This window comes from Protopterus annectens, chromosome 1.part1 (assembly GCF_019279795.1).
Source record: "Protopterus annectens isolate FY-2018-M chromosome 1.part1, PAN1.0, whole genome shotgun sequence".
In the NCBI taxonomy this organism is placed as follows: Eukaryota; Metazoa; Chordata; order Ceratodontiformes; family Protopteridae; genus Protopterus; species Protopterus annectens.
In genome coordinates, this window is record NC_056726.1 from 529,490,186 (window position 1) to 529,514,022 (window position 23,837).

Genomic DNA, 23,837 nt, shown 5'->3' on the forward strand with positions numbered 1-23,837 from the left:
AATGTCCGAGGCATCTGTCATTAAGATCTGACTTGCCTCTGGCCGGGTCACAGAGAGTCCCTTGTTTAGGTGACATTCCTGAGCCCACCACAAGAATTCTTTTTGAAGGCAAGGTATTATTTGAATGACAGTGTCCAAATCCTGGCAGTGCTGTGTCCATACATTTTTGAGATACCATTGTAACTTCCTCATATGCAGTTTGGCATTGGGAAGCACCAGAATACAAGATGCCATGAACCCTAATGCTTGAAGGACTGTCCTTGCAGTCAGCACGGACTGATGAGATAGTTGATGGAAGTAAAGTGACAGACTCTTTTGTTTGTCCGGGGTTAAAAGGCCATCTGGGCTGCTGTATTCAGTCTCACACCCAGAAAGCACATGTCTTGAGAGGGTACTAGACTGGACTTTATTTCGCTCACAGAATACCCTAGGCATCTTAGCACTGCGATAACATATTCCAGGTGCTGTAGAAGAACTTCTTTTCTTGAGCCAGAATCAGGCAGTCGTCCAAGTAAGGATAGATTTGAATTCCTTGAAGCCTGAAGTAAGCTATCACTGGAGCCAGAACCTTTGTGAATACTCTGGGCAGTAGATAAGCCAAAGGGCAATGCAGAGAACTGATAATGAGAATTTCCAGCTCGAAACCGCAGATACTTCCTGCAACTTAGTCTTATAGGCACATGAAGGTAAGCTTCTTTGAGATCTAAAGTTACCATCCAGTGATTTTTGCCCAGCAGAGGTAAAAGCTGTTGTAACGTCAACATCTTGAACTTGGGAATGTCCAGATAAGTGTTGAGGATAGATAAATCCAAAATTGGTCTCCACGTGTTGCCCTTCTTTGGTACAAGGAACAGGCGAGAATAAAATCCTAGGCCCCTTTCTGATACAGGGACTGGCTGAATGGCCCCTATGTGAAGTAACTGAGAAACTTGCTTGTGAGCCTCTTTTCTTTGTGGAGGAGGAACGTCTGGCATGCCTTTGAAAGGGGGCATTGTATGGAAATAAAATCTGTAACCGTGGTGAATGATATCCAACACCCATTTGTCTTGAGTGATTAAATCCCAATTTTCTTTGAAAAGAGACAGTCTTCCTCCCAAAGGAGCTGCCAACGTGAATCTGCTGGCAGCTGAAAAGACAGGTCATTGGGTCTGTTTACGAAAGGACTGACCCCTGCCCTCACCAGAAGTCTGAGCAGGTGAACTCCCTGTTCTAGGCCTAAAAGAACCTTGAGCCCTGCCCCTACCACGTCTAGACCTACCCCTAGACTGAGAATCATAAGCAGGATATGTCCACCCCTTAGCAGGCCAATTTCTACTAAACTTCGGTGGCTGCACCTGCAAAAAATCTTTAACAGTTTGCATAGACTTAGCTTTGTCCTCCATTTTCTTTAAAACTGCTTCCACAGGCGATCCAAACAACACATCAGACTGTAAAGGAGCATCCAAAATCCTTGTCTTAACATGCTCAGCTAAATTCTGATCCTTCAACCAGGCATGCCTGCGAAGAACAGAACTGGCAGCAGCCACCCTCGAGGAGGCCTGTACAGCATCAAAACCACATTGCAAAGAATGCTTACCCACTTGTTCAGACACATGAACCAAATCCAGCAACTCTTTACACTCAATACCTTCCGCCAAAGCATCCACCTTAGATTTCAATTGTGAAAGGAGATAATTCTGATATTTTAGCATGTGAAACTGACAATTCAAAGCTCTCATGGCTAGAGTGGAAGAAGTATACACTTTCTTTCCCCACCTATCCAAAGCCCTTGCCTCTTTATCAGTGGGAACAGGATTTTTAACCACAGAAGCCTTTACACCCTTAGGCCCTTGAGAAATGGTTTCTGGGTCCGCCCTAGGACTCTTAAACAAATATTTATGAGCTTCGGGCACCCTATAATACCTATCAGGCTTAACAGGAGCAGGAGGCAAAGAATCAGGGTTCAGGGAAGCCTCTGCAAAACATCTTCCACCACATTCAACACAGGAGGAATAGCTAAAGGCCTATGCTGGGGTAAAACAAGAACTCCCTAAGCCTTTTCCTGAATCAGAGTAATCCTGGCCTTCCCATTTAAAGTGCTCCCTCATGGAATGCAAAGTCTCTGAAAATGAGAAATCCTCAGGCGGAGAAGCTGTAGGAGTGGAATCATCCACATCAGAATCAGAATAAGTGGGATACTCCTGCATATCTTCCACAGAAGATTCTGAAGCCTCTGAACACTGTTCAAAACTATCAAACTCTGGTTCCACCCTAGGCCTCTTATCAGGCGGGGGCATAGAACCCCTAATCATAGTAATCAAATCTTCTGCCATTTTAAGCATATGTTTCTTAGGTACAGAACCCGAAATGCTAGGAGAAGCCCCCACTGAAGCTGAACTAGGCCTACCTCTTAAAGAAGTTTTGGCAACAGAAGGAGAGGCTCTAACTACCTTGGGAAGAGAGGGAAGAACAGTCACCTGAGAAGCCCCCTCAGCCTGGCCTACCTCCTGAGAAGGGCACATCCTGTAAGAGTATAGTTTCTGCCTGGGACTCCATGGAAACTCCTGGCAAAACCTCCGGCTCCACTGAGCCTTCTAAAGAACCGACGTCCGGGACTGCCGGTTCCTCAACCCTAGGCTTCACTGTTTTATCCTTGCGCTTCTTGGAGGAAGCGGGCGTCGGAGCATCCGACGGCATTTTATAATTGCAACGCTTCCCAAACACTAACCTGGCACAGTCTAACCTCCTCTTAATAGTGCGTTTGTTAAACCTAGCACAAGAGCGGCAACCAACAACGACGTGCTCAGGCCCTAAACAAGGTATACACAAGGTATGATAATCCCTATGAGGTATCTGTTTCCCACAAGAAATACAGTTATTCACTTTTTCTGACATCCGGTAAAATACTGAGGCAAGAAAACCAAAATGTTCCCCAACGGGGTACTTAGCCAACTCTGTTTCGGTCTGAAACTCCGGTTTCGGAAATATTTCAGTACGCCAACCTGCACTCGCAAAACTGCTTCTGCATCGGACCATGCGGCAAAAAAGACTGAGGATATGACGTCGGTCATGCGCATTAGTACTCTGACGTACTGACGTCAGTCTAATGCGCCCTGACCGACGTCAGCCTTATACTCTGGTATTCGGGCCGACTGGACGCGGACTATACCCAATAGTCAGGACTGCAGCAATGGAAGACGAAGAACATCCACAGATACTGCAGTCAAAGACTCATCGGCTCCAGCCGGAGCCGATGAAGCAGTAGGCTTCGAAGCCTTAGGCCTCGACTCTGAAGCTGGAGCCGAGGTCTTGGAAGCCTTAGAAGGTTTCCCCGATGACACAGAAAGGGAACCTTCAGGCTTAATCAAACCCCTCAAAATGAGTTTATTTTTTCTCTCCTGCAGGACTCTAGGGCTGAAGCCATGGCATACAGCACAAGAGTCCTGCAGGTGTAAAGGTCCCAGGCAATACACACAAGAAGTGTGACCGTCTGTCAGAGACATTTTCTGACAGCACGAGTCACACTTCTTGAAGCCTGAGACCTTTGTATCCTTGGACATACTCAAGGAACTGAAGTGTAATCACACACAGAAAACACACACACACAGATTACACGGATAGGGGTTCAAAGGGAATTATTTAAACTAAAGGTAAGTTAAGTTAAAACTCCCTAATCAAACACATACACACCCTAAGGATAGGGAAGGAAGGGCCTGAAGGCCTTAGGGAAAGAACTATAAGTTCTTTAGAAAAAAAGGGGGCTGGATAAAAGGTAGAAGGGATAATATCCACTACACGAAGGGGAAAGAAAAATACACTAAGCTAGCTTAAGTCTAAAGAATTTAAACTAGTCTAACTTTCACTAACCTGGAGCCGGTAGAAAACACACCTCGATCGCTGTAGCGGCAAACGAGATCTGAGGTAACTCACGCCTAGCACTGTGGGATATAAGGGGAGCCTCGAGCCGGTGGAACCAACTCTCGAGCTTTTAGAGTGGCCGAGTCGGAGCCGAGGTCGACTCCGAACCCATCCAGCAAGAATGAAGGCGAGATAGACAACTTAACATCTGAGGATTAGGTGGCTGCTTCATGCTTCTACAACATCCTCGACACTAACCTCTTTCACAGGAAGGCAACTGTAGCTGCAGTACCCACTACTGAATGGACCGGACTTAACTGCAGGGTACTGTCATTAGTCTAAGAATAAAAACGCATTGCCTTAGCCAATGAAAGAGCTGGCTTTGCTGTTGGCAATTCTTGTTAATTTTCTAAAAAGAAGACAGCTGATCTGCAACCTCAGAGTTTGAAATTGAGGAGTAATGGGAGTACAATCCTCACATTTGAGGGTTGCAGAAATATTTTTTTTCAAATATTTTTATGGAGTTTCACACATTTATTATTGTTCTTTTGTGAGTCTTATCACAAATGTGTCAAAGTCTTGTCAGGGAGCTAGGCTACCTGAAAACCTGTCTTACAAGAACTACATTTCAGATGTGTAGACGTTTTAAGGTAGTAAGTTCAGTTTTTCTAACAAAAATTCAGATTTAAGACTGGGGTCACTACTACTGGGTGGCCACAGGTGAAGGAACTACATCAATAGGGATTTGTATGCCGGAGAGGATTGACTTGTTGATGTGCAGAAAAGTACAGTTGTGTACACTTACCATAAATGTAGATGTTCGAGTGTATTCACTGTTGCAGTCATCACATTTGGGTTATCTGCTTGCAGTAGCCCTCAGACGGCCTGATTAACAAAGTCTTGGGTCCTACATCAGTTGCTGTCTCCTCTTCCGTGACGTCAGGTGTACAAAACATGCAGCCAACGTCATTACATCAGTTTTTCTTGCCTCAGATATCAGGCACCCCCCTAATGGGAAGCAATTAAATTTATAAATATACAAGGTTATACCACCAACAAAAAAGCAAATACACCAAAAACTTTTTAAGCATTGTAAAGGGGAGAAGAGGTATAGCCAAAAGAAGTCAGGGGGCTGGAGGGAGGGTAAATAGGACTACAACAGTGAATACACTTGAACATCTACATTTATGGTAAGTGTACACAACTGTACTATGTTCTTCATGCTTCACTGCTGCAGACATCAAATTTGGATAGATTCCCAAAGCTACGGATGGGAGGAGGAATTTAGATAGCATTAGGACTAACTATAAGGCCCTGCAAGACTACAGTGGCAAAGCCAGCTCTGGATTTAGAGAAAATTGGCAAATGGTAATGCTTGGTGAAAGTATGTACAGAACTCCAGGTAGCAGCTTCTAGGATGTCCCTGGTAGGTACGCCTCTGAGAAAGGCTGTAGAGGTAGATGCAGCCCTGGTTGAGTGGGGTCTGATCCCCTGTGGGATAGGTTTTCCATGATACTTATAGCAGAAATGAATGCAATGGCCTATCCATTTGGAGATGGTTTGCGTTGAAATAGCCTTACCCTCTGTCCCTGCAGCAAATGTCACCAGCAGTTGTTCAGATTTCCTTTGAGGTTTAGTCCTGTCCAAGTAGAATGTAAGTTGTCTATGCACATCTAAGGAGTGCAGTATCCATTCCCCTTTTGTTCTCTGGATTAGGAAAGAAAGTTGGCAAATGAATGGATTGATTAAGGACCACACTGGATACCACCTTTGGCATGAAAGAGGGACTGGTCCTGAGGGACACCCGGTCTGCATGAAAAATGATGAAAGGCTCCACTGCCATAAGGGCCTGAAATTCAGATACCCTTCTTGCTGAAGTGATTGCTAAAAGGAAAGCTGTTTTCCAAGAAAGGAATTTTAAATGTGCAGTAGCAGCTGGCTCAAAAGGAGGAATGGTGAATTTCTCCAGTACCAAGTTAAGGTCCCATTCTCCTAGGTGGTCTTAAATTTTTGGCCCCTCTGAGGAACTGCTTCAGCAGTGGATGAGAGAAGAGGTGAGGTTCTGTGTTATAACGAGCTGAAATAGCTGAGGCGTGATTTTTTATTGAGGAAAAAAGACAGGCCCTTGTGAAGCATCTCAGTTAAGTATTGTAAAATCTGAGGTAAATTGGGCACTGCTGTGCTTATCCGTTGAGAATGGTTACAGGCACAGAATCTTTTCCATTTTTCAGCATAAGATTTTCTAGTACTAGGCCTCCTTGCCTCTAAAATTAAATTCATCACTGGTTTACTGAGGGATGGTAAAGGAAAGATTAGGTAATTAGGCAGGCTTCTAGGTTCAGTGTTTGAAGCTGAGGGTGCAGAATCTGGTTCTCCTGCTGAGACAGCAGGGTAGGAGTCTGAGGCAGGTGCCATGGGGCCCACAGTGACACTGCGTAGGAGTGGGTACCAGTGTTGGCGTGTCCAGTCTGGTGCAATCAAAATCGTCCTTGGTTTGTCTTGTTTGATCTTAAGTAGTACTTTGGAGAGCAGAGGCCGAGGAGGAAAGGCATAAACTGTTAGGTTTTTCCAGCCGAAGGGTAGAGCATCCACTTTCCAAGCTTGTCTGTGGGGAATCCTTGTGCAAAATTTTTCCAATTGATAGCTCTGGGGAAGAGGCAAACAGGTCTATATCTGGGCTCCCTCATTTGCTTGTCAACATGTTGAAAATCCTTGGTTCCAGTTTCCACTCGTGTGGGTCATGAGATTTCTGCTTAGTCCGTCTGCCAGTGTATTTAGTTTTCCTGGCAGGAATTGAGCTTGTAGATGCACTTGGTAGCTTAAGGCTGTGTTCCACAATGCCATGGCTAGTCTGCAGACGGAGTAAGAATGTGTACCCCCCTGCTTGTTTATGTACCACATAACAGTGGTGTTGTCCGTCTTTACCATTAATTGTACTGGAAGAATGTGGCCCTTGAAGGCTGTCAGAGAATTCTGTACAGCTAACATTTCTTTTAGACTGATGTGTAGGTGCATTTGACTTGGGTTCTATTTGCCATGAATGCACTTCCCTGCCAGGTTCGTCCCTCATGCATAGTCTGATGCGTCTGTTAGGTTTGTGCGGCAGGGGGTAGTGTGAATGGTAGTCCCTTGTTTTGGTGGCAGGCCTCTGCCCACCAAAGGAACTCTAGTCATAGGCAAGATATGATAGGAATCATTGCTTCTAGATCCTGAGAATGCTGACACCATAGGCGTTTTAGATATCATTGTAGTTTCCTCATATGCAGTCTTGCATATGGAATTAGAAGAATGCAGAAGGCCATGAACCACAAAGGCTTGCAGTATTTGTCTTGTAGACAGCAGGGTATTTTGTGGCCACTTGTTTGAAGTACATTGTCAAGTGAATTTGTTTCTCTGGCATGAGGAAAGCCATCTGGGAAGTTGTATTCAAGCTTGCTCCCAGGAATATAATTTGTTGACAGATAACCAGGTGGGATTTATTTTCGTTTGTGGTGTACCCCAGACAAGTTAGCACCCTTTGTACAAAAGCCAGATGATTCAAAAGTATGCCCTGGTTTTCTGCCCGAATTAGACAATCATCCAGGTATGGGTATATTTGAATATTTATTTGCCTGCAAAATGCAATGACTGGAGCTAGGCACTTTGTGAATACCCTGGGCACAGTAGATAAGTCAAAAGGCAGTGCAGAAAACTGACAGTGCGTGTAGCCTGCTTTGAAGTGTAGGTATCTTCTGCAAGATTCCCTGATTGGGATGTGCAGATATGCTTCCTTTAAATCTAGTGTTGCCAACCAGGCATCTTTGCCTAGCATAGGAAGCAACTGGTGAAGAGTCAGCATCTTGAATTTTGCAATCACCAAAAAGGTATTTAGAGTAGACAGGTCCACGACCGGACACCATGAATTGTCTTTTCTGGGTACCTGGAAAAGTCTTGAGTAGAAACCTTGTCCCTTTTCCTCTTCTGGTACCAACTGAATAGCCCCTATGCTTAAGAGAGAGAGTACTTGCTTTTGGGCCTCTACCCACTGATTTAGAGGTAGATCCAGCCACCCGCTTGGAGTTGGTAATGTGTGAAGTGAAATCTGTATCCTTGGGACACTACATTTAAAACCCATTTGTTCTGGGTAATGAGTCCCCAAGTTCTTTGAAGTGCAATCTTTCCCCTCAAAGGGGCAGTCAGTTGAGAAGTGCTTGGAAGTTTTAAAAAAAAAGTCATTGAGACAGTTTACCATAGGGGGGAGTTTTATTACTCCCAGGTTTGGAAGTGGAGGCCCCCCACTGTTTAGTCCGGTGCGTACCCCAGGACTGAAGCTTGGATGCTCTGCTGGATCGGGGTTTGGACTGAGAAGGTCTGGAAGAGACAGGAAAGGACCAATTCTTAGAAGGCCAATGCCTACTAAAATCTCGGATGTTGTACTTGTAAAAAATCTTTAACGATTTGCATAGATTTAGCTTCTTCCTCCATCTTAAGAAATTCTTCTGCCTTGTTGCCAAACAGGCAGTCCTGATTTAAGGGGGTATACAGTAATTTCGCTTTAACATAATCTGGCAAGGATTGCTCCTTAAGCCAAGCATGCCTTCTAAGTACAGACCCAGTTACAGCAGCCCTGCAAGATGCCTCTAGTGAATCAAAACCACACTGCAATGTATGTTTACCAACTTGTTCAGCAGAATGCATTAAATCCTGTAAATCCTTATTTTTCAGCACAATCAGGAATCTACATCATTTTCTGTTTAAGCAATCCAATAATATGCTGCTGATACTTTAACATATGAAACTGGCAATTCAAGGCCCTAATGTCCTAAGTTGCAAAAGTGTATAAAGTACAGTTTTGTACCTACCATAAATGTAAATGTCCGATAGATATGCAACTGCAGTCATAACATATGGGTTGCCTTGCCTCAGGCAGCCCTCGGTCGGCTGGATTCCAAAGTCTGGGTCCGGCGTCGGCTGGTGTCGCCTCCTCTCCGACGTCAGAGCGGCTGGAGTATAAAGGCATCGGCTGACGCCATCTTCTTCAGTGTTTCTTGCCCCAGATGCCAGGTGCCCTCCTAGGAAGGCTAAATTTGGTGAATGGATAAACAATTCCAGACATGCACAACAGTAATAAACAAATACACCATAGGAGATACCCCCAGCTAATAGGAAGGGGTAGTGGACCCATAAAGAAGGTTGCAGAGGGGTAGGAGGGTGGGAAAATCCGACTGCAGTTGCATATCTATCGGACATCTACATTTATGGTAGGTACAAAACTGTACTATGTCCTTCAAGAATGCAACTGCAGTCATAACATATGGGTTGAATACAATAGCCAAGCTGGGGGTGGATGGAACTAAGAAAGGGATGGTGTAGCTAAAATGCACTGCAGGACTGCCGAAGCAAAGCCTGCTCGGGATCTGGAGTATAAGGGCAGGTTGTAGTGCTTGGTAAATGTATGCACGGAGCTCCATGTAGCAGCCTCTAGAATGTCCTTTGTAGCCACTCCTCTTAGGAAAGCTGTGGATGTGGCTATAGCTCTGGTGGAATGTGGCCTAATATTGGCTGGCACACCTTTTCCATGGAAAGAATAGCAGAATCTGATGCAGTGTCCAATCCATTTTGAAATTGTTTGTTTGGAGATTGCTTTTCCTTGTACTCCAGCAGCATAGGCTACAAACAGTTGGTCAGACTTTCTGGTGGCCTTAGTTCTGTCCAAGTAGTAACGTAGTTGCCTGTGTATGTCCAAAGTATGCAGCAGTTTTTCCCCCCTGTTTTGCGGATTGGGGAAGAAAGTAGGCAGGTGAATAGCTTGATTTAGAGATACCCTGGAAATTACTTTTGGCATGAATGTAGGATTGGTTCTTAGAGAAACTCTGTCCTGATGAAAAATGAGGAAGGGAGGTACTGCCATGAGTGCCTGTATCTCTGATACTCTTCTTGCAGATGTGACTGCCAATAGAAAAACCGTTTTCCATGATAGAAATTGCATCTCTGCAGTTGCTGCTGGCTCAGAAGGAGGAAGAGTTAATTTTTCCAAAACGAAATTGAGGTCCCATGCAGGTACTGGCTGTTTTCTAGGAGGTTTGATATTCTTTATCCCTCTTAGGAACTGTCTTAGGTTTGATATTCTTTATCCCTCTTAGGAACTGTCTTAGCAAAGGATGTGAAAACACTGGTGGGTCACAATCGTATTTTGCTGAGATTGCTGAGGCTTGTATCTTTATAGAAGAATATGAGAGTCCAGTATGAAACATTTCTGCCAAGTATTCCAATATCTGAGGTATACTCAGTAATGTTGTATCCTGACCCCTGTTGGCATTCCAGATGCTGAATCTCTTCCACTTGGCTGAATAGGTTTTTCTGGTGGAAGGTCTGCGTGCTTCCAGTAAGATCTCTTGAACCTTTTTGGAAAGAGAGAAAGCGAAAGGAGTCATGGTAACCTCCAGGCTGTCAGATGCAATGTTTTCAGGTTTTGATGGACAGTCCTGTAACTGTGTTGTGTTAGAAGCAGGGGCCATAGGGGCAGAGGCCACGGTTTGGTCCGAGTTATGCTCAACAGCAATGGGTACCAGTGTTGCCTTGGCCAGTCTGGAGCTATCAGAATGCCTGTTGGTTGTTCTGATTTGATCTTCAGTATCACCTTGGTCAGCAGAGGTAGAGGAGGGAATGCATAAATTTTTAGGGAATTCCAGCTGAAGGAGAGAGCATCCGTTTTCCAGGCTAGAGGATGGTGGGTCCTTGTGCAGAACTTTTCCAGGTGATGATTCACGTGAGAAGCAAAGAGATCTACGTCCGGTCTTCCCCATGTCTTTGTTATTTGTGAGAAAATGTGAGGATGCAGCATCCTTTCGTGTGGATCCAAGAAATTTCTGCTCAGCTTGTCCGCCAGTACATTGTCCTTGCCTGGCACAAACTGGGATTGCAAATGTATCTTCAGAGTCAGGGATTTTTCCCAGAGAATCATTGTTAGTCTGCAGAGGGGATATGAATGAGTGCCTCCCTGCTTGTTTATATACCACATGACAGTGGTGTTGTCTGTCCTTATTAGCAAATGTCCTTGTTGTAGTGATTTTTCGAAAGTCTCGATTGCATGTATCACTGCCAACATCTCTTTTTGGTTTATGTGCAGATGTCTTTCCCTTGGTGTCCATAGACCTTGAATGAATCTGCCCTCCATGTGCGCCCCCCCATCCATGATCTGAGGCGTCTGTTGTAATCATTTGACCTGCTTGAAGTCTGTTGAAGGACATGCCTTTAACTGACTTGCTTGAGCCCACCACAAAAAATCTTTTTGCAGACATGGAATGAGTGGGATTACGTCCTCTAGGCTTTGGCTGTGTTGGGACCATAAGCTTTTTAAGTACCATTGCAGCTTTCTCATATGAAGTCTTGCCAAAGGTATCAGAAGAATGCAAGATGCCATGAACCCCAGGGCCTGCAGGATTTTCCTTGCAGTCTGCTGGGAGAGCTTTGCTAGGCCTTTGAAGTACTCTGGTAACTGCTGCTGTTTTTCCTCTGTGAGGTAGGCCATTTGAGTTTCTGTGTCCAGTTTGGCTCCTAGGAAAATAATCTGTTGGGATGGCAGTAGTCTTGATTTCTGAATGTTGACTGTGTATCCCAAGGCCTGCAGTAGTTGAATGACATAGTCCAAGTTTGCTATTAAGGTTTGTTTGTTGTCTGCTTGTATGAGGCATTCGTCCAGGTAGGGGTACATTTGAATCCCCTGGAGTCTGCAGTGTGCCACTACTGATGCCAGGCATTTCGTGAACACTCTGGGCGCAGAAGATAAGCCAAACGGCAATGCTGAGAATTGATAATGCTCTTGCAAGAAATCTGAGGTATCTTCTGCAGCTTTGTCTGATTGGGACATGCAGGTATGCCTCCTTGAGGTACAGAGTGACCAGCCAAGACCCCTTGCCCAGCATGGGAAGGAGTTGCTGCAACGTCAGCATTTTGAACTTTGGCACAATGAGAAAAGTATTTAGAGTAGACAAGTCCAGTATAGGCCTCCATTTGTTTTCTTTTCTTGGAACAAGGAACAGTCTTGAATAAAATCCCTGGCCTTGCTCCTGAGGAGGAACCCTTTCTATTGCTTTTATACTTAACAGCTTTGAAACTTGAGTGAGTGCCTCTGCCCTTTGATGTTGTGGCAGGTTTGGCATGCCTTGTCTTATTGGTAAAGTATGGAAGTGGAATCTGTAACCCTTGTCTATTAAATCCAGAATCCAGTTGTCCTTGGTTAAGATATGCCAGTTTTTTGAGAATAAGGATAATTTTCCGCCCAAAGGTGCTTCTCTTTGAGCCTTTGTAGGCGGTATGAAAGTCTAGTCATTGTGATTGTCCTTGTGGTGCAGCTGGGCTGCCTGCGCCACTTCTTTGATTTGTAGGTTGCCATTGGCGGCCCCTGTAGGATCCTCGGTATTGCCCTCTACCTCGGGCATGCCTGTTTTTTTCCCCTTTGAAACTTGTCAGAGTTGGGGAAGGACCAATTCTTTGAAGGCCAGTTTCTGCTGAACCTGGGTGGCTGAACCTGGAGGAAATCCTTGACTGTCTGTACTGACTTAGCTTTTTCCTCAATGGATTTCAACACATCTTGCAAATAAACACCAAAAAGCTTCTGTTTTTCCAGAGGTGCATCAAGTAACTTTACTTTAACATGGTCTGGCAATGGCTGATCTTTTAACCAAGCATGTCTACGTATCACAGCCCCAGTCATAGCTGCCCTACATGAAGCCTCCAATACATCATAACCACACTGAAGAAAATGATTGTTAACCTGCTGAGTGTTATGTATATGATCCTGCAATACCTTTCTATCAATAGGCTCAGGAGTGGCTAGCTTTTTCTGTAAATCATCCAGTAAAAAATCCTGGTACTGAAACATATGAAAAAGGCAGTTAAGTGACCTCATGGCTAGGGTGGTAGAGGTATAAACTTTTTTACCCCATCTCTCCAGGGACCTAGCTTCCCTATCCGCTGGCAGTGGATTCTTGGCAGTGGAAGTAGCCACTCCCTTGGGGCCCTGTGAAATAGTTTCTAGATCCACAGAGTGGGCCTTAAAGAGGTGTTTGTGAGCGTCAGGAACCCTATAATATCTGTCTGGCTTGACAGGAGCAGGGGGGAGAGAGTCAGGGTTAGCACTGGAGTCAGAGAAAACATCATCCAAAACATCCACAACTGGAGGAATAGCTAAAGGTCTGTGCTGGGGAAGCTTGAGGAAGGTACGTTGCCTTTTCCTGGAATCAGAGAATTCCTGACCCTGCCATTTAAAATGTTCCCTCATAGAGTGCAGGACTTCACCAAACAAGAAATCCTCTGGAGGGGAGGCAGAGGGAATTGATTCCTCAGCATCAGAGTCCTCATAGGCCTGGAAGGATTCTTCTTGGGTATCTGAATGCTCAGAATCCCCAGAGGCTTCATCTGAAGAGAGGTTGTCAGCCTGCTCAGTTCTGGGCCTTTTCTCTGCAGGTGGCTGAGAACCTCTGTCTGGGTGAGGCTGAGACCCCCTGATAAGAGAAATAAGATCTGCAGCAAGAGACATGATCTGTTCATCAGAAGAAGGGGCCTGAGCAGCAGGTTTAGGATGGGCTGGCGGCCTTAGCACGTGCAAAGGCCTTGATAGACATGGATGCAGGAGGCCTTGCAGCCCCACGTGCAGGAGTAACCTTGTCTACAGGAATGGTGTCGGGTAGATCCAGAACTTCGGTTTCCGGAGGAAAATCAACAACCGGCACTGGAGACGTCTCCGAGACCGAAGGACGTGTTAGCGCTGTGTCGTCGGCCTGGAGCGGCTGAATTACCGCTTCTGAAGGGACCGAAGCACTAGCGGAGGGTTTAGGAGTAGCATCGGTGGTGGACGCGGGCCGAGGATGTCGGTCCCGGTCCTTTCGTTTTTTGGTAGATTGAGTTGTCGGTTGATCTGACGGCATAATATATGCGAAAGATTCACCGAAAAAGTCTTCGGCAAATTCTGCCCGGCGCCTGAGAGTGCGCTTATTAAAGCAAGCACAGGCAGTACAGGCCGAGACGTCGTGGTCTGGGCCCAGGCAAGGAAGGCAGTAAGAATGGAAGTCCTTATGAGGTATTTGTTTACCACAAGACAAACAATTATTAACTTTCTCAATTTGTTCTGACATCGGCTGAGGCAAGAAAAAATGTTCCCCAACGGGGTACTTAGCTTTTAGATGACTTCGTACTGAAAAACACAGGAGCTGACCGACCGGCACTTGCGAACTGCTTCTGCTTTGGGCACCGCGCGGCAAGAAAGACTGAAGATGGCGTCGGCCGATGCCTTTATACCCCAGCTGCTCTGACGGAGAGGAGGCGACACCAGCCGACGCTGGACCCAGACTTTGGAATCTGGCCGACCGAGGGTTGCCTGAGGCAGGACAACCCATATGTTATGACTGCAGTTGCATTTTTGAAGGACATCTTCTTCCCCCATCTATCCATCGCCCTGAAGTCTCTGAGATTTTTGGCAGTAGAAGCTTTAATGCCCTTGGGTCCCTGTGAAATGGTTTCAGGATCCGCAGTAGGATTTTTGAAAAGGAACTTGTGAGAGTCACGAACCCTGTAATATCTATCAGGTTTTCTGGGAGCAGGAGGTAAAGAGTCAGGGGCCATGCTAGATTCCGAAAAGGCATCAACAATGTCCAGTACAGGAGGTATAGCTAAAGGCCTGTGCTGGGGCAGGAGTAAGACATCCCTAAACCTCTTTTTAGAATCAGAGAAATCCCGACTTTCCCAAAGAAAATGCTCCCTGAGTATGCAAGGTTTCACAAAAAGAGAAATCCTCTGGGGGAGAAGCAGAGGGAATAGTCTCCTCTGCATCAGAATCCTCAAAGTTAGATAAGGGTAAATCCTGGTCAGAGGAAACAGAAATTTCAGAATCCTGGTCAGAAGTATCATAAGCAAACTCAGTCCTAGGTCTCTTAGAGGGGGAAGGTTGGCTTCCCCTGATTAAAGTAATAAGGTCTTCAGTCATTCTTATCATTTGTTTTTTTAGACAGAGGCTTGACCATGCCAGTCTGGGTGTCAGTTTTCTAGGCACGGTTCGAGTTTTAGGCCTTGAAGAAGAAGATGGCATTGGTTTACTATGCAAGTCAGTAGGCCTGAATACACCCTCAGAAGCCGGTGCCTGCACAGTGGCTCCGGACCCATCCAAGGTAAAGACATCCGCAGGTTCCACAGTTGAAGCATCTCGTGGCATACCGGACTCTGAATTGGTCTCAGTAGAGGCCTGCGAATCTGAAGTAGCGGGTATTAGGGGCTGCGTAAGCGCCTCACTGAGTACCGGCGCCTCGGCTGCCTGTCTCTATCTTTGCGTTTTTTCAGAATGTCATTAGTCGGACAGCTTACCGAGGAAATATCGGGATAATTAAACAGAGCACCAAAATATTTAGAAGGAAAAAAAATATACCGATAACGGATAGTTCGTGGTTTAAATAAGGCACAAAACCGACAGTGAGGTACGTCGAGGTCAGGGCCTAGGCAAGGAATACAGTACGAATGAAAATCTTTATGAGGTATTTGCTTTCCACAAGAAATGCAATTTACTTTTACTGACATTGGTTTAGAGCAAGAAAAAAGTTTCCCCAATGGGGTACTTGGCTTTTAGTTGAAGACTTCGGTTCTGAAACTCAAAAATGAAAATTTCTGGAGTTGGCCAACTGGCACATACGAACTACTACTGCTTCGGGCACTGCACGGCAAGAAAGACTGGGGTAATGACGTCGGTTGCATGTTTTATACCCATGACGATCTGACGTCACGAAAGAGGAGACAGCAACCAACGTAGGACCCAAGACATTGTTAATCAGGCCGACAGAGCTACTGCAAGCAGATAACCCAAATGTGATGACTGGAACAGTGAAACACGAAGAACATCAGCAGAGATGCACTTTACACATGCATAGGCTAAACTTGCAGACAGCAACTCAAACAGGTAGCGAAGATCACTGGCACGTCTGCTTGCTTGGGGTGTTGATTCTTCTCACGTAGCAGAGAAAGAACTCTTTCCAATCAGATAGGTATGACTTCCTTAAACCTCCCCTTCTGGTTTCCCTTGTGATTTTTAGAACTTCATGAAAAAAAAAAAACAGGTGAAAGAGTTACAGTCTCATACCTTCCAGATGGTTAATTTGAGTGTATTTGGGATCCCTGTACTCTGGTAGGAAGTTCACAAAATGAGCCAGCAGTAAACATTTCTCCCCTGCCATCTGAACTGGGTGCCTTCCAAGCCAGCAGCTTCCATCCCCAACAAACTGCTAGGCATCCAGACTAACAGCTTGTTTGGGATGGAAGCAACTGGCTCAAAGGGTGGTAATGTTAGATTTTCCAATAAAAAAAATAGGCAGCTGTTAGAATAAGAGAATGTAATGGCAGACAAGCAGATATGGCTGAAGTAAGTACCCTGCTGGATTCATGAAATAAGCCTGCTTAAAAAAGACAAGTAATACAGGTCTACTTAAAAGTCTGACAAGTTAATTGAGGACCAAGGGCAACTTGAGATTGGCTTGGGTCTTGCCCTCTGTTAAGGCACCAATAGGCAAACTTTTTCTACTTGGCTTAAGAAGACCACCAACTGCTGGGCTTTCTGACCTCCCTCAGTATGTGCAGTACATCTGTAAACATTTGTCTAGAACAGATAGAATCAGATCATCCACACCATCAAATTCAAAGTCCGTAGGTAGTAATATGAGCCCCCTGTCCTATATCCCCCCCTCCCTGGCAGGAAGAGGGACTTTGTCCTGGTAATGCTTAGAAGAAAGAATAGCCAATGCCGCTTTGGCCAAAAGGACACTATTAGAATCAACCCTGGCCTCTCTTCCCAGATCTTCTGTAATGCCCAGGGGATGAGGGGAATGGGAAGGAAAGCAGAAAAAAAACAGACCTGCTTGTGAGAAAGAAAAGGGTCTCTTGCTTGGAAATCCTGGTGCAATGCTTCCTGAACTGTCTTGTTTTATGGAGAAGCAGAAAAGTCTACCTCTTTTGTATTCCAATTGTGAATCAAACCCAAAAAACACTTCCCTTGTTAACATCCTTTTGTTGGAGGACCAACTGCTGCCTTGCTTAATCTGCCTACCAAGCTGCTGTCTTGATTGGGGATGTACTGAACCACCATTCCTACCTCCTACACCAACTTCCAAACCTACTCGGTCAGCCTGCTGAGGAAGCAGAAACAAGTCCTGCTCTGTTTAAGTACCACACAGTTGTGGTACTGTCTGTCCTGATAAGGAGCCCCCCCCCCAATCAAACACTCCTGAAAGACAATGATGGCTAGAATGACTGCTGTCTTTCCCTTTAGGTTTTTGTTTTTTTCCCCTCATGAAAGCTGAGTTCCAGGTTTTTATTTATTTGTATTTAACATTTGTTTACTAGGAAAGTCCGACTGGGAAAGAGCCCATTTTCAGCAGAGACTCAGGAAGAAACGCTCCATGTTTATTGGACTCTGAGGTCAACAACATGGCCTCACAGTGGAAGCCAATGAGTGTGTAGTTGAAACAGACCACCATGGTTTTAGTTTGAAGGGCACTCTCTGATTCTAGGTGGTGTTCTCCATTAAGCACACAATCTTCTCTGTTATGCATGGGAATCTTGTTTTGGAGGGAGTGCAAGTTCAAATGCTGGCACCACCAATTTCTGAGGAAAAAATGAAGTTTTGGCAAATTGAACTTGGCCAGAGGTACCATCAATACACAGGAGGCCATGATCTCTGTCTGAGATGCTGGTGGAGATGGCCATCTTTTTGAATTACTATGAAAATGTGTTTCTCAAAAACAAACAAAAATAAATCTCTATCGACTGCTAAATGTCTTGTACAAATGTGATTATTTACCTGGTATATACTTCACAGCTATTTTTACATTGCTTTACTTCCTGTCTTTGAAGTTTGCATTCACCCTGATTAATTATGGGTCTCAACTCTATATATGCTTATTTGGCCCAGGTCATGGCTGAAAAGGACCCTCAGACCAGTCTACTTACCTGGTTAACAAATGATTAAACCTATTAGGAACAGGATCTTATCTGGAAGTAGGAATGCTCTCCATTTTTACCAATACCTTGGGTTCATGCTCTCTCTCTGTCCAAATCCAGGAAAAGTCATTTGTTTTGGTGGGGCGAGCTGCGACTTCTAGATATTCAGAGACAACCCTACTCTGTGTGGGAGCATGTCACTTTAATTTCTAGTGCCCTTTAAATCTCTGAAAAGGAACAGACTTAAATACCACAGTTGTCCAGGTATGCATAAATGTGGATGTCCCATGTCCTGCAAAAGAGGCAATTAGTGGCAAACACTTAAGACTACTCTGCTGCACCCAGGGTTTTACAAAGAGCAACGAAATTAATTGGAAATGTGAGCTCCCTGCCTCAAAACTTCACGAGTGCCTACTCTTCTTTGATACAGGGATGTGCAATAGATCCATCACCACACTTAGGGCTCCAGGCAAAACCAGAACAAAAGTTTTTGCAAAGTTAATATTCTGAATTCTGGAACCATCACCCGTTCAGTCTTAACAGGTCCAGTATGGGTTTCCAATATTCTTTTTTCCCTTTGGATTAGGAACAATCTTGAGTAAAACCCTGTTTCCTTCCAACATTTCTTGTACCTATACTATGGCACCCTGGGCTGGAATACTGCATTCCTTGTGTGGCATAACCTATAATTGGTCTCTCGAGTATAAGTGAATGTCTAGGATTCTCAGTTTCTTTGAAATTATAAGATCTGGCTTCTTTTTATGACCTACAAGACTTAACTGTCCTGAGTAACTGTTTCCCACTGATCAGAAAAAAGGCCAGTCTACCTTTTATTTTGTCTGTTAAGGGTGTTGGAGTGATGACAGGAGGGAGGAGTTGGGGTAGGATTTTTTGGGAGGGAAGATGTGCTGAGAAGCATCATAGTTGCTTCCCTTGGGAGGGGGGACTCAGCCTTGGGCCCCACGTATCTGTGAGATATGCTGAGAAGTGTCACAGCTGCTTCCCATAGCCCTAACACTACATAAGTCTACCTTTAGAGGCAGTTTTCCACATCTTTGACCATTTCCTTTCTTCCTTTTATCAAGTTTATGATCACCCTGTTTGGGAGGAAAGGATCCTCTTTTGCTTGGATGGCACCTGATCCATATGGCAGGGAGTGAAAGAAGTCCTTGACGGATTGCATGGTCTTTCCTTTTCCTGCAGTTTTTTGCACACCTTCTCTGGTTGGGGGTTCATACAAGATCTCCATAGCCAGTGGAGCATCAGGGTGCTCCATCTTCACATGCTATGGAAGCAGCTGACTCCTCACATAAGGTATGCCTCCTCACTACTACCCCCATTGCATCTGCCCTGCATCATGCATCAAATGCAACATAGCCATATTTTATGCAGTGCCTGGCTACTGGAGAACTGAAACTGCACAAAACCAGTATCTCACTCCCTTGTCTGATATCCCCCACTTTTGGTCTTAGCTGCTCATGGAGAGACTTCTTAAACTTGAGCAGCACATGAAAGTGGCAGTTGAGGGCTAGGGTTGCTGAGATGCATTTTTTTCCCTCAAAATGGTAAAAGATTTTATTCTCCTGTCTTTTGGAAAAGGATTTCTAGTTGCATCCATATCCAATCCTTTGCTAGGATCCAGGGACACAACTGCCTGAACCAGCACAGGATATCTGTGAAAGTGTTTGTGAGAGTCATGGACCCTACAGAAGTGGTTTGGCTACTTGATGGAAGGGGGCTGGGTATCAGGTCACACCAGGACTTCTAGCACTTGAGACACTGCAAGGGTGTCTAGGTTCTGGCAGCCATAGAAACTGTCTGCATCTAATATGGGCCTGAGAGTACTCAAACTCCAAGTTAAAGGATTCCCTCAGCCTATGAAGGATACCCTCAAAAGGACAGACCCCCCAAGGTGCTGGGAGGAGATGTTCTCAAAATTACAATCCATAAAGGAGGGTGGAGACAACTGGTCCACATAAACCAGCTCCTCTGCTTCTCAGCAAGAGGAATCATTCCCTGGTGTTGAACGTTGTCTAGTTTTACAGGGGGCATCCAGAGGCAGGATCTTTTTCAAAGCTGTCTGGACTTCATAAATTCTGTGAAGTCCAGAGCCAGCTTGAAATGGTCCTGAAAAAGCTCTGACTGAGATCCATTCAGGAATAGCTGGGGCAAACTGAATGATGACTGTTTGGCCTTTGGTACCTTGAGACTATTTTATTTATTTACGGATGGCACAGTGGTGCAGCAGTTAACATTGTCGCCTCACAGCAAGAGGTTCTCCAGTTAAGATTCTCGGTTGGGGTACCTTCTATGCAGAGTTTGCATGTTTTCCCTCTGTTCGCATGGGTTTCCCTCCATGTACTCCGTTCCCCCCCCCCACAGTCTAAAGACATGTGTCTGCAGCATTTCTCCCTGGGACTCCGGTGAAAATAGGCTCTGTCTTAGTTGGACTTTCCCCGTCAACAAATGTTAAATAAAATAAATAAAATTTCTTTTATTAATGCAATCTGAAACAGGTCACTAACTTTCTGCTATGATGGAAAATGGATACACTTACCACGGTTTAATAAGACCACGACACATGTCGCGAATTTCAGGCACATTTACACTTGTCTTAAAGGACCCATGCATCAAGCATGTCCTTTCTTGATGGAATGAGGTGGCAGTAAGAAAAAGAAAACACTTGTACATATCAGAAAATGTCCACATTTGAGAGGAAGACATGTAACTACGCAAAGACCAGTAATCCATAACTTCCCCCGTTACCAAAGTGGGACAACTTATAGAAGAACTTGAAGGACCTTTACTACACATTTCACAAAATGGTAAGACAACCAATTACTTTTTAGACATCAAAGCAGGGGAAGAACAAGCACATACCAATAAAACAGCAGCAAGCTAAAATCAGGGTCACGTGACAAAGATTTTTTAAACAATTTCTAACAATTCTGCTCTATAAAATATAAAACATCAGGCCAATCTTAATAATTATTTAATAAAGTCAGTAATAGACTACGTGAAAGTATTCTGAACCTAATATTCAAACAGCATATTTACTGCATCCTGATGTGCACACGCTTTGTAAACAAAACAAAGTTTGATTACCCATGGGGTTCATCGAGCGTAATCCCTGGGATGGCTGGTTGGATGGCTGATTCTGAACCTGTGTCTGAGTTTGCGTCTGCATCTGGTTTCCCTGATAAGGCAATCCAAGTGCTGCATACGCTCTTTCAATGGAACTTGGGTCGATTTGGTTGGTGGGGTTCAAACTGGGCGTATTCTGCTGTCCGACACCTACTGAACCAGTATTCCCAATGCCTACTAATGAGCTACCTAATAATGCTGCATACAAAGAAATCAGAAAAAGGAAAATATTTAAGTTACTGATTTCCCAGCAAGATTGATATTTCATCACTTTTCAGCATCACTTTAAGACAAGCTACTACACTGAAACAGACATTCTCTTCTGTATACTACAAGAGACTTAACAGGTACTGGTAAAATTGCTTCTACTAATTCTAAAGAATTACAAGTTATCTGAAGTTTGAGTACATTTTGCTGCTTTCCTTCTCAAAACAGTATGGCATTCTAAACACTTCAGCTTCAGAAAACCACTCTATTTCAAAATGATATGCCACTGCATATATGAATTAAAATATAATATACACTAAAGCCCAGTATCAAAACATTTAACACAGAAATTCACAACTTTAGAATATAAAAAGTATCTTCTGAAGTACACAGAGAATGGTCCGTTTTCTTCAGTGTACTGGTCAGCAAGTAAAAGATTTAAGTGCAATTTTTACCAATTTGTACAAAAGTGCTTTCTGAGAACACCAAGTTGAACTTTTCTCAAGTAAAATATCATTAAATAGTCAATGCACATCACAGCTAAAGCAAAGTACAAAATAAACAAGGATTAATGAAAGTTACATACTTACCATTATGATAGATCCATATTGTCTGCCTCAGTCTGGTTCAACCTATGAATTATCGGCTCGTATAACAGCTAATTCCTTCAGACTTTGAACTTATCAGGCTTCATTCTCCCTTGCCTACAATCCCCCAAATTCTTTACCCCAGATCTAGTTTGCTGCCATTCCTCTCAGCAGCATGATCCAGCTCCACTTCAGCATATCCTTTTGGAAAGCTTAGGACAGATTTTTTTATCTTATAATTTGTCCTTCCCTTATCCTTTTAGTGTTAGTGTAGTGTTGTTTTTTTTGATAGGTACTTATGTAGATATGAAGCCGTATTAAAGGGTTTTACTCTTAGAATAAACTTTTTGTCTTTTTGATCTTTTTTGGTGCAAGGCCGTGCATGTGTTTCTTAGCTTAAGGCACAGTATAATATAGTAGTACTTGAAGATACATTACAGTTTGGGATTTTCTCCTTGATATTTCTTAGTGTTTTGTCCATTATGGAGAAAAGAAATGGTTGAAGAAAACCATTGCCTGCGGGCAAATGTTGTCATCACAGGACACTCATGACAGGTGCATATACTGTTTGGGAGTATCACACCTGGACTCTACTTGTTCAAATCTGTGAGGGGGTTGGGTCCAGAAAATGAGTATTGGGCCAAGTTGGCCTCAAGGGCCTCATTCCCACCGGACCTTCATCCATTTAGTCGTCTTCTCCCTCAGACCCAAAGATCAGGTCGATAAACCTAGATCAGAGGACTCCAAATCATCCACACGGGAATGGAAAAGGTCCTCCTCTGCTATGGTCCTATGTCCTCCTTCCTTTGCCTTGCTGGACCCAAAGATCAAGACTTTCAAGTGCCCCGGTTGCGCTGGTGCAGACAACAGATTCAACTCCTTGGAGCTGATCACCCTCACTGCTGACCACCAGTAAGACTCCGTGACTAGCTCCAGGCCTTCCCGGACCCTTCCTGCTCAGAGAGGCTCCTTCGGGTAAGGACAGCTTTCCCCTTTTCACCATTTACCCTGCCACCTAAGCTGTTGTCAGTCATCTCCTTCCCTACCCCTGCTCAGTATCCTAGGCTTGGTTCCATCAGATCAATTCAACCTCATCAAAATGATCCTCCAAACCCCCACTGTTGGCTTCATTTGTCTGGTCATCAAGGTTGGCGGGCAGTATTAAAGCTGACTTGGAGCAGCAGATGAGGTCCTTTTTGCAGACTCAGATGCAATTAGGCTTTATTACTTGGGGTCCAAGTTTGATTACTGGACCCTTCAGTTCAATCTAACTATCTTCCTCCCTCGGCCCCCTTGGACCAGAGGTCTTTTGGCTCAGCTGCTTTCCCATCCTTGGGGTCAGATTCAATGGCTTGGCTGTCTTTGGCTCCAAGTCACTCCTTGGTCTCGTTGACTTGGACTACTTTTGGGCCATCAAAGTTGGGGTTTCTGGATTGGGTCAATGGTCCATGCTTCGGGTTACTGTCTCCTGTTTGAAGTTTTGGCTTCTCACAGCTCATCTCCTATCTCGACATCAGGGCTAGGTGTAGCTCCCAAGGGCTCAGTTGAGTCTCTGGTACCTTTAGGTACTGGGACCCTTGGTTCAAGGAAGCCAACATTCACTTCTGCCTTCAATGTTGTAGAAAGGATGTTCACCTCTGAGCAGGTGGGTCAGGTTGCTCCAACCAGTTTCCCATCCCCTATCTCTTCCTGGCCTGCAACCAATCAGTAGTCTGCACCTGGACAACCTGCATCGGTTGGTCTCCAGTCGAATTTGATAACCCACAGGTTGAAGCCAGATGAAGCAGACATCAGATCCTTAGACTGAAGGTTTCTACAGACTATGTGCTTTCTTTTTTAATTAGGGGTGGGGGAGTGAAGACACCAACTACTAGTCACAATTAGCATCTTATTTGAGAATACGGTGGAGCAGTTTTACTGTCAGCTTCTAAAGAAAGTCATAATGCAGCAAACTCACCCTTCAAAGATCAGTAAAACTGCATAAAAATGTTAAAATACAGCTGTAAATTATACTTACCTTAATACTACATCTTTGATTAGTCAAACGTAGCAGTAAAGTACTCATATCTGGGTTATACCACACTTTAGGAAAGCTACACACTCCAC

General features: G+C 44.5%; 1 protein-coding gene across 2 annotated transcripts in view; it reads right to left on the reverse strand.

Moving 5' to 3' along the window:
* EP300 (E1A binding protein p300) overlaps window positions 1-23,837 on the reverse strand; it is a 1,713,356-nt gene that overhangs the window by 1,057,024 nt on the left and 632,495 nt on the right. For both annotated transcript variants that reach the window (XM_044076495.1, XM_044076487.1), the window contains exon 6: window positions 20,899-21,135. In XM_044076495.1, the coding sequence (XP_043932430.1) occupies window positions 20,899-21,135 (237 nt within the window). The remainder of the gene's footprint in view (window positions 1-20,898; window positions 21,136-23,837) is intronic.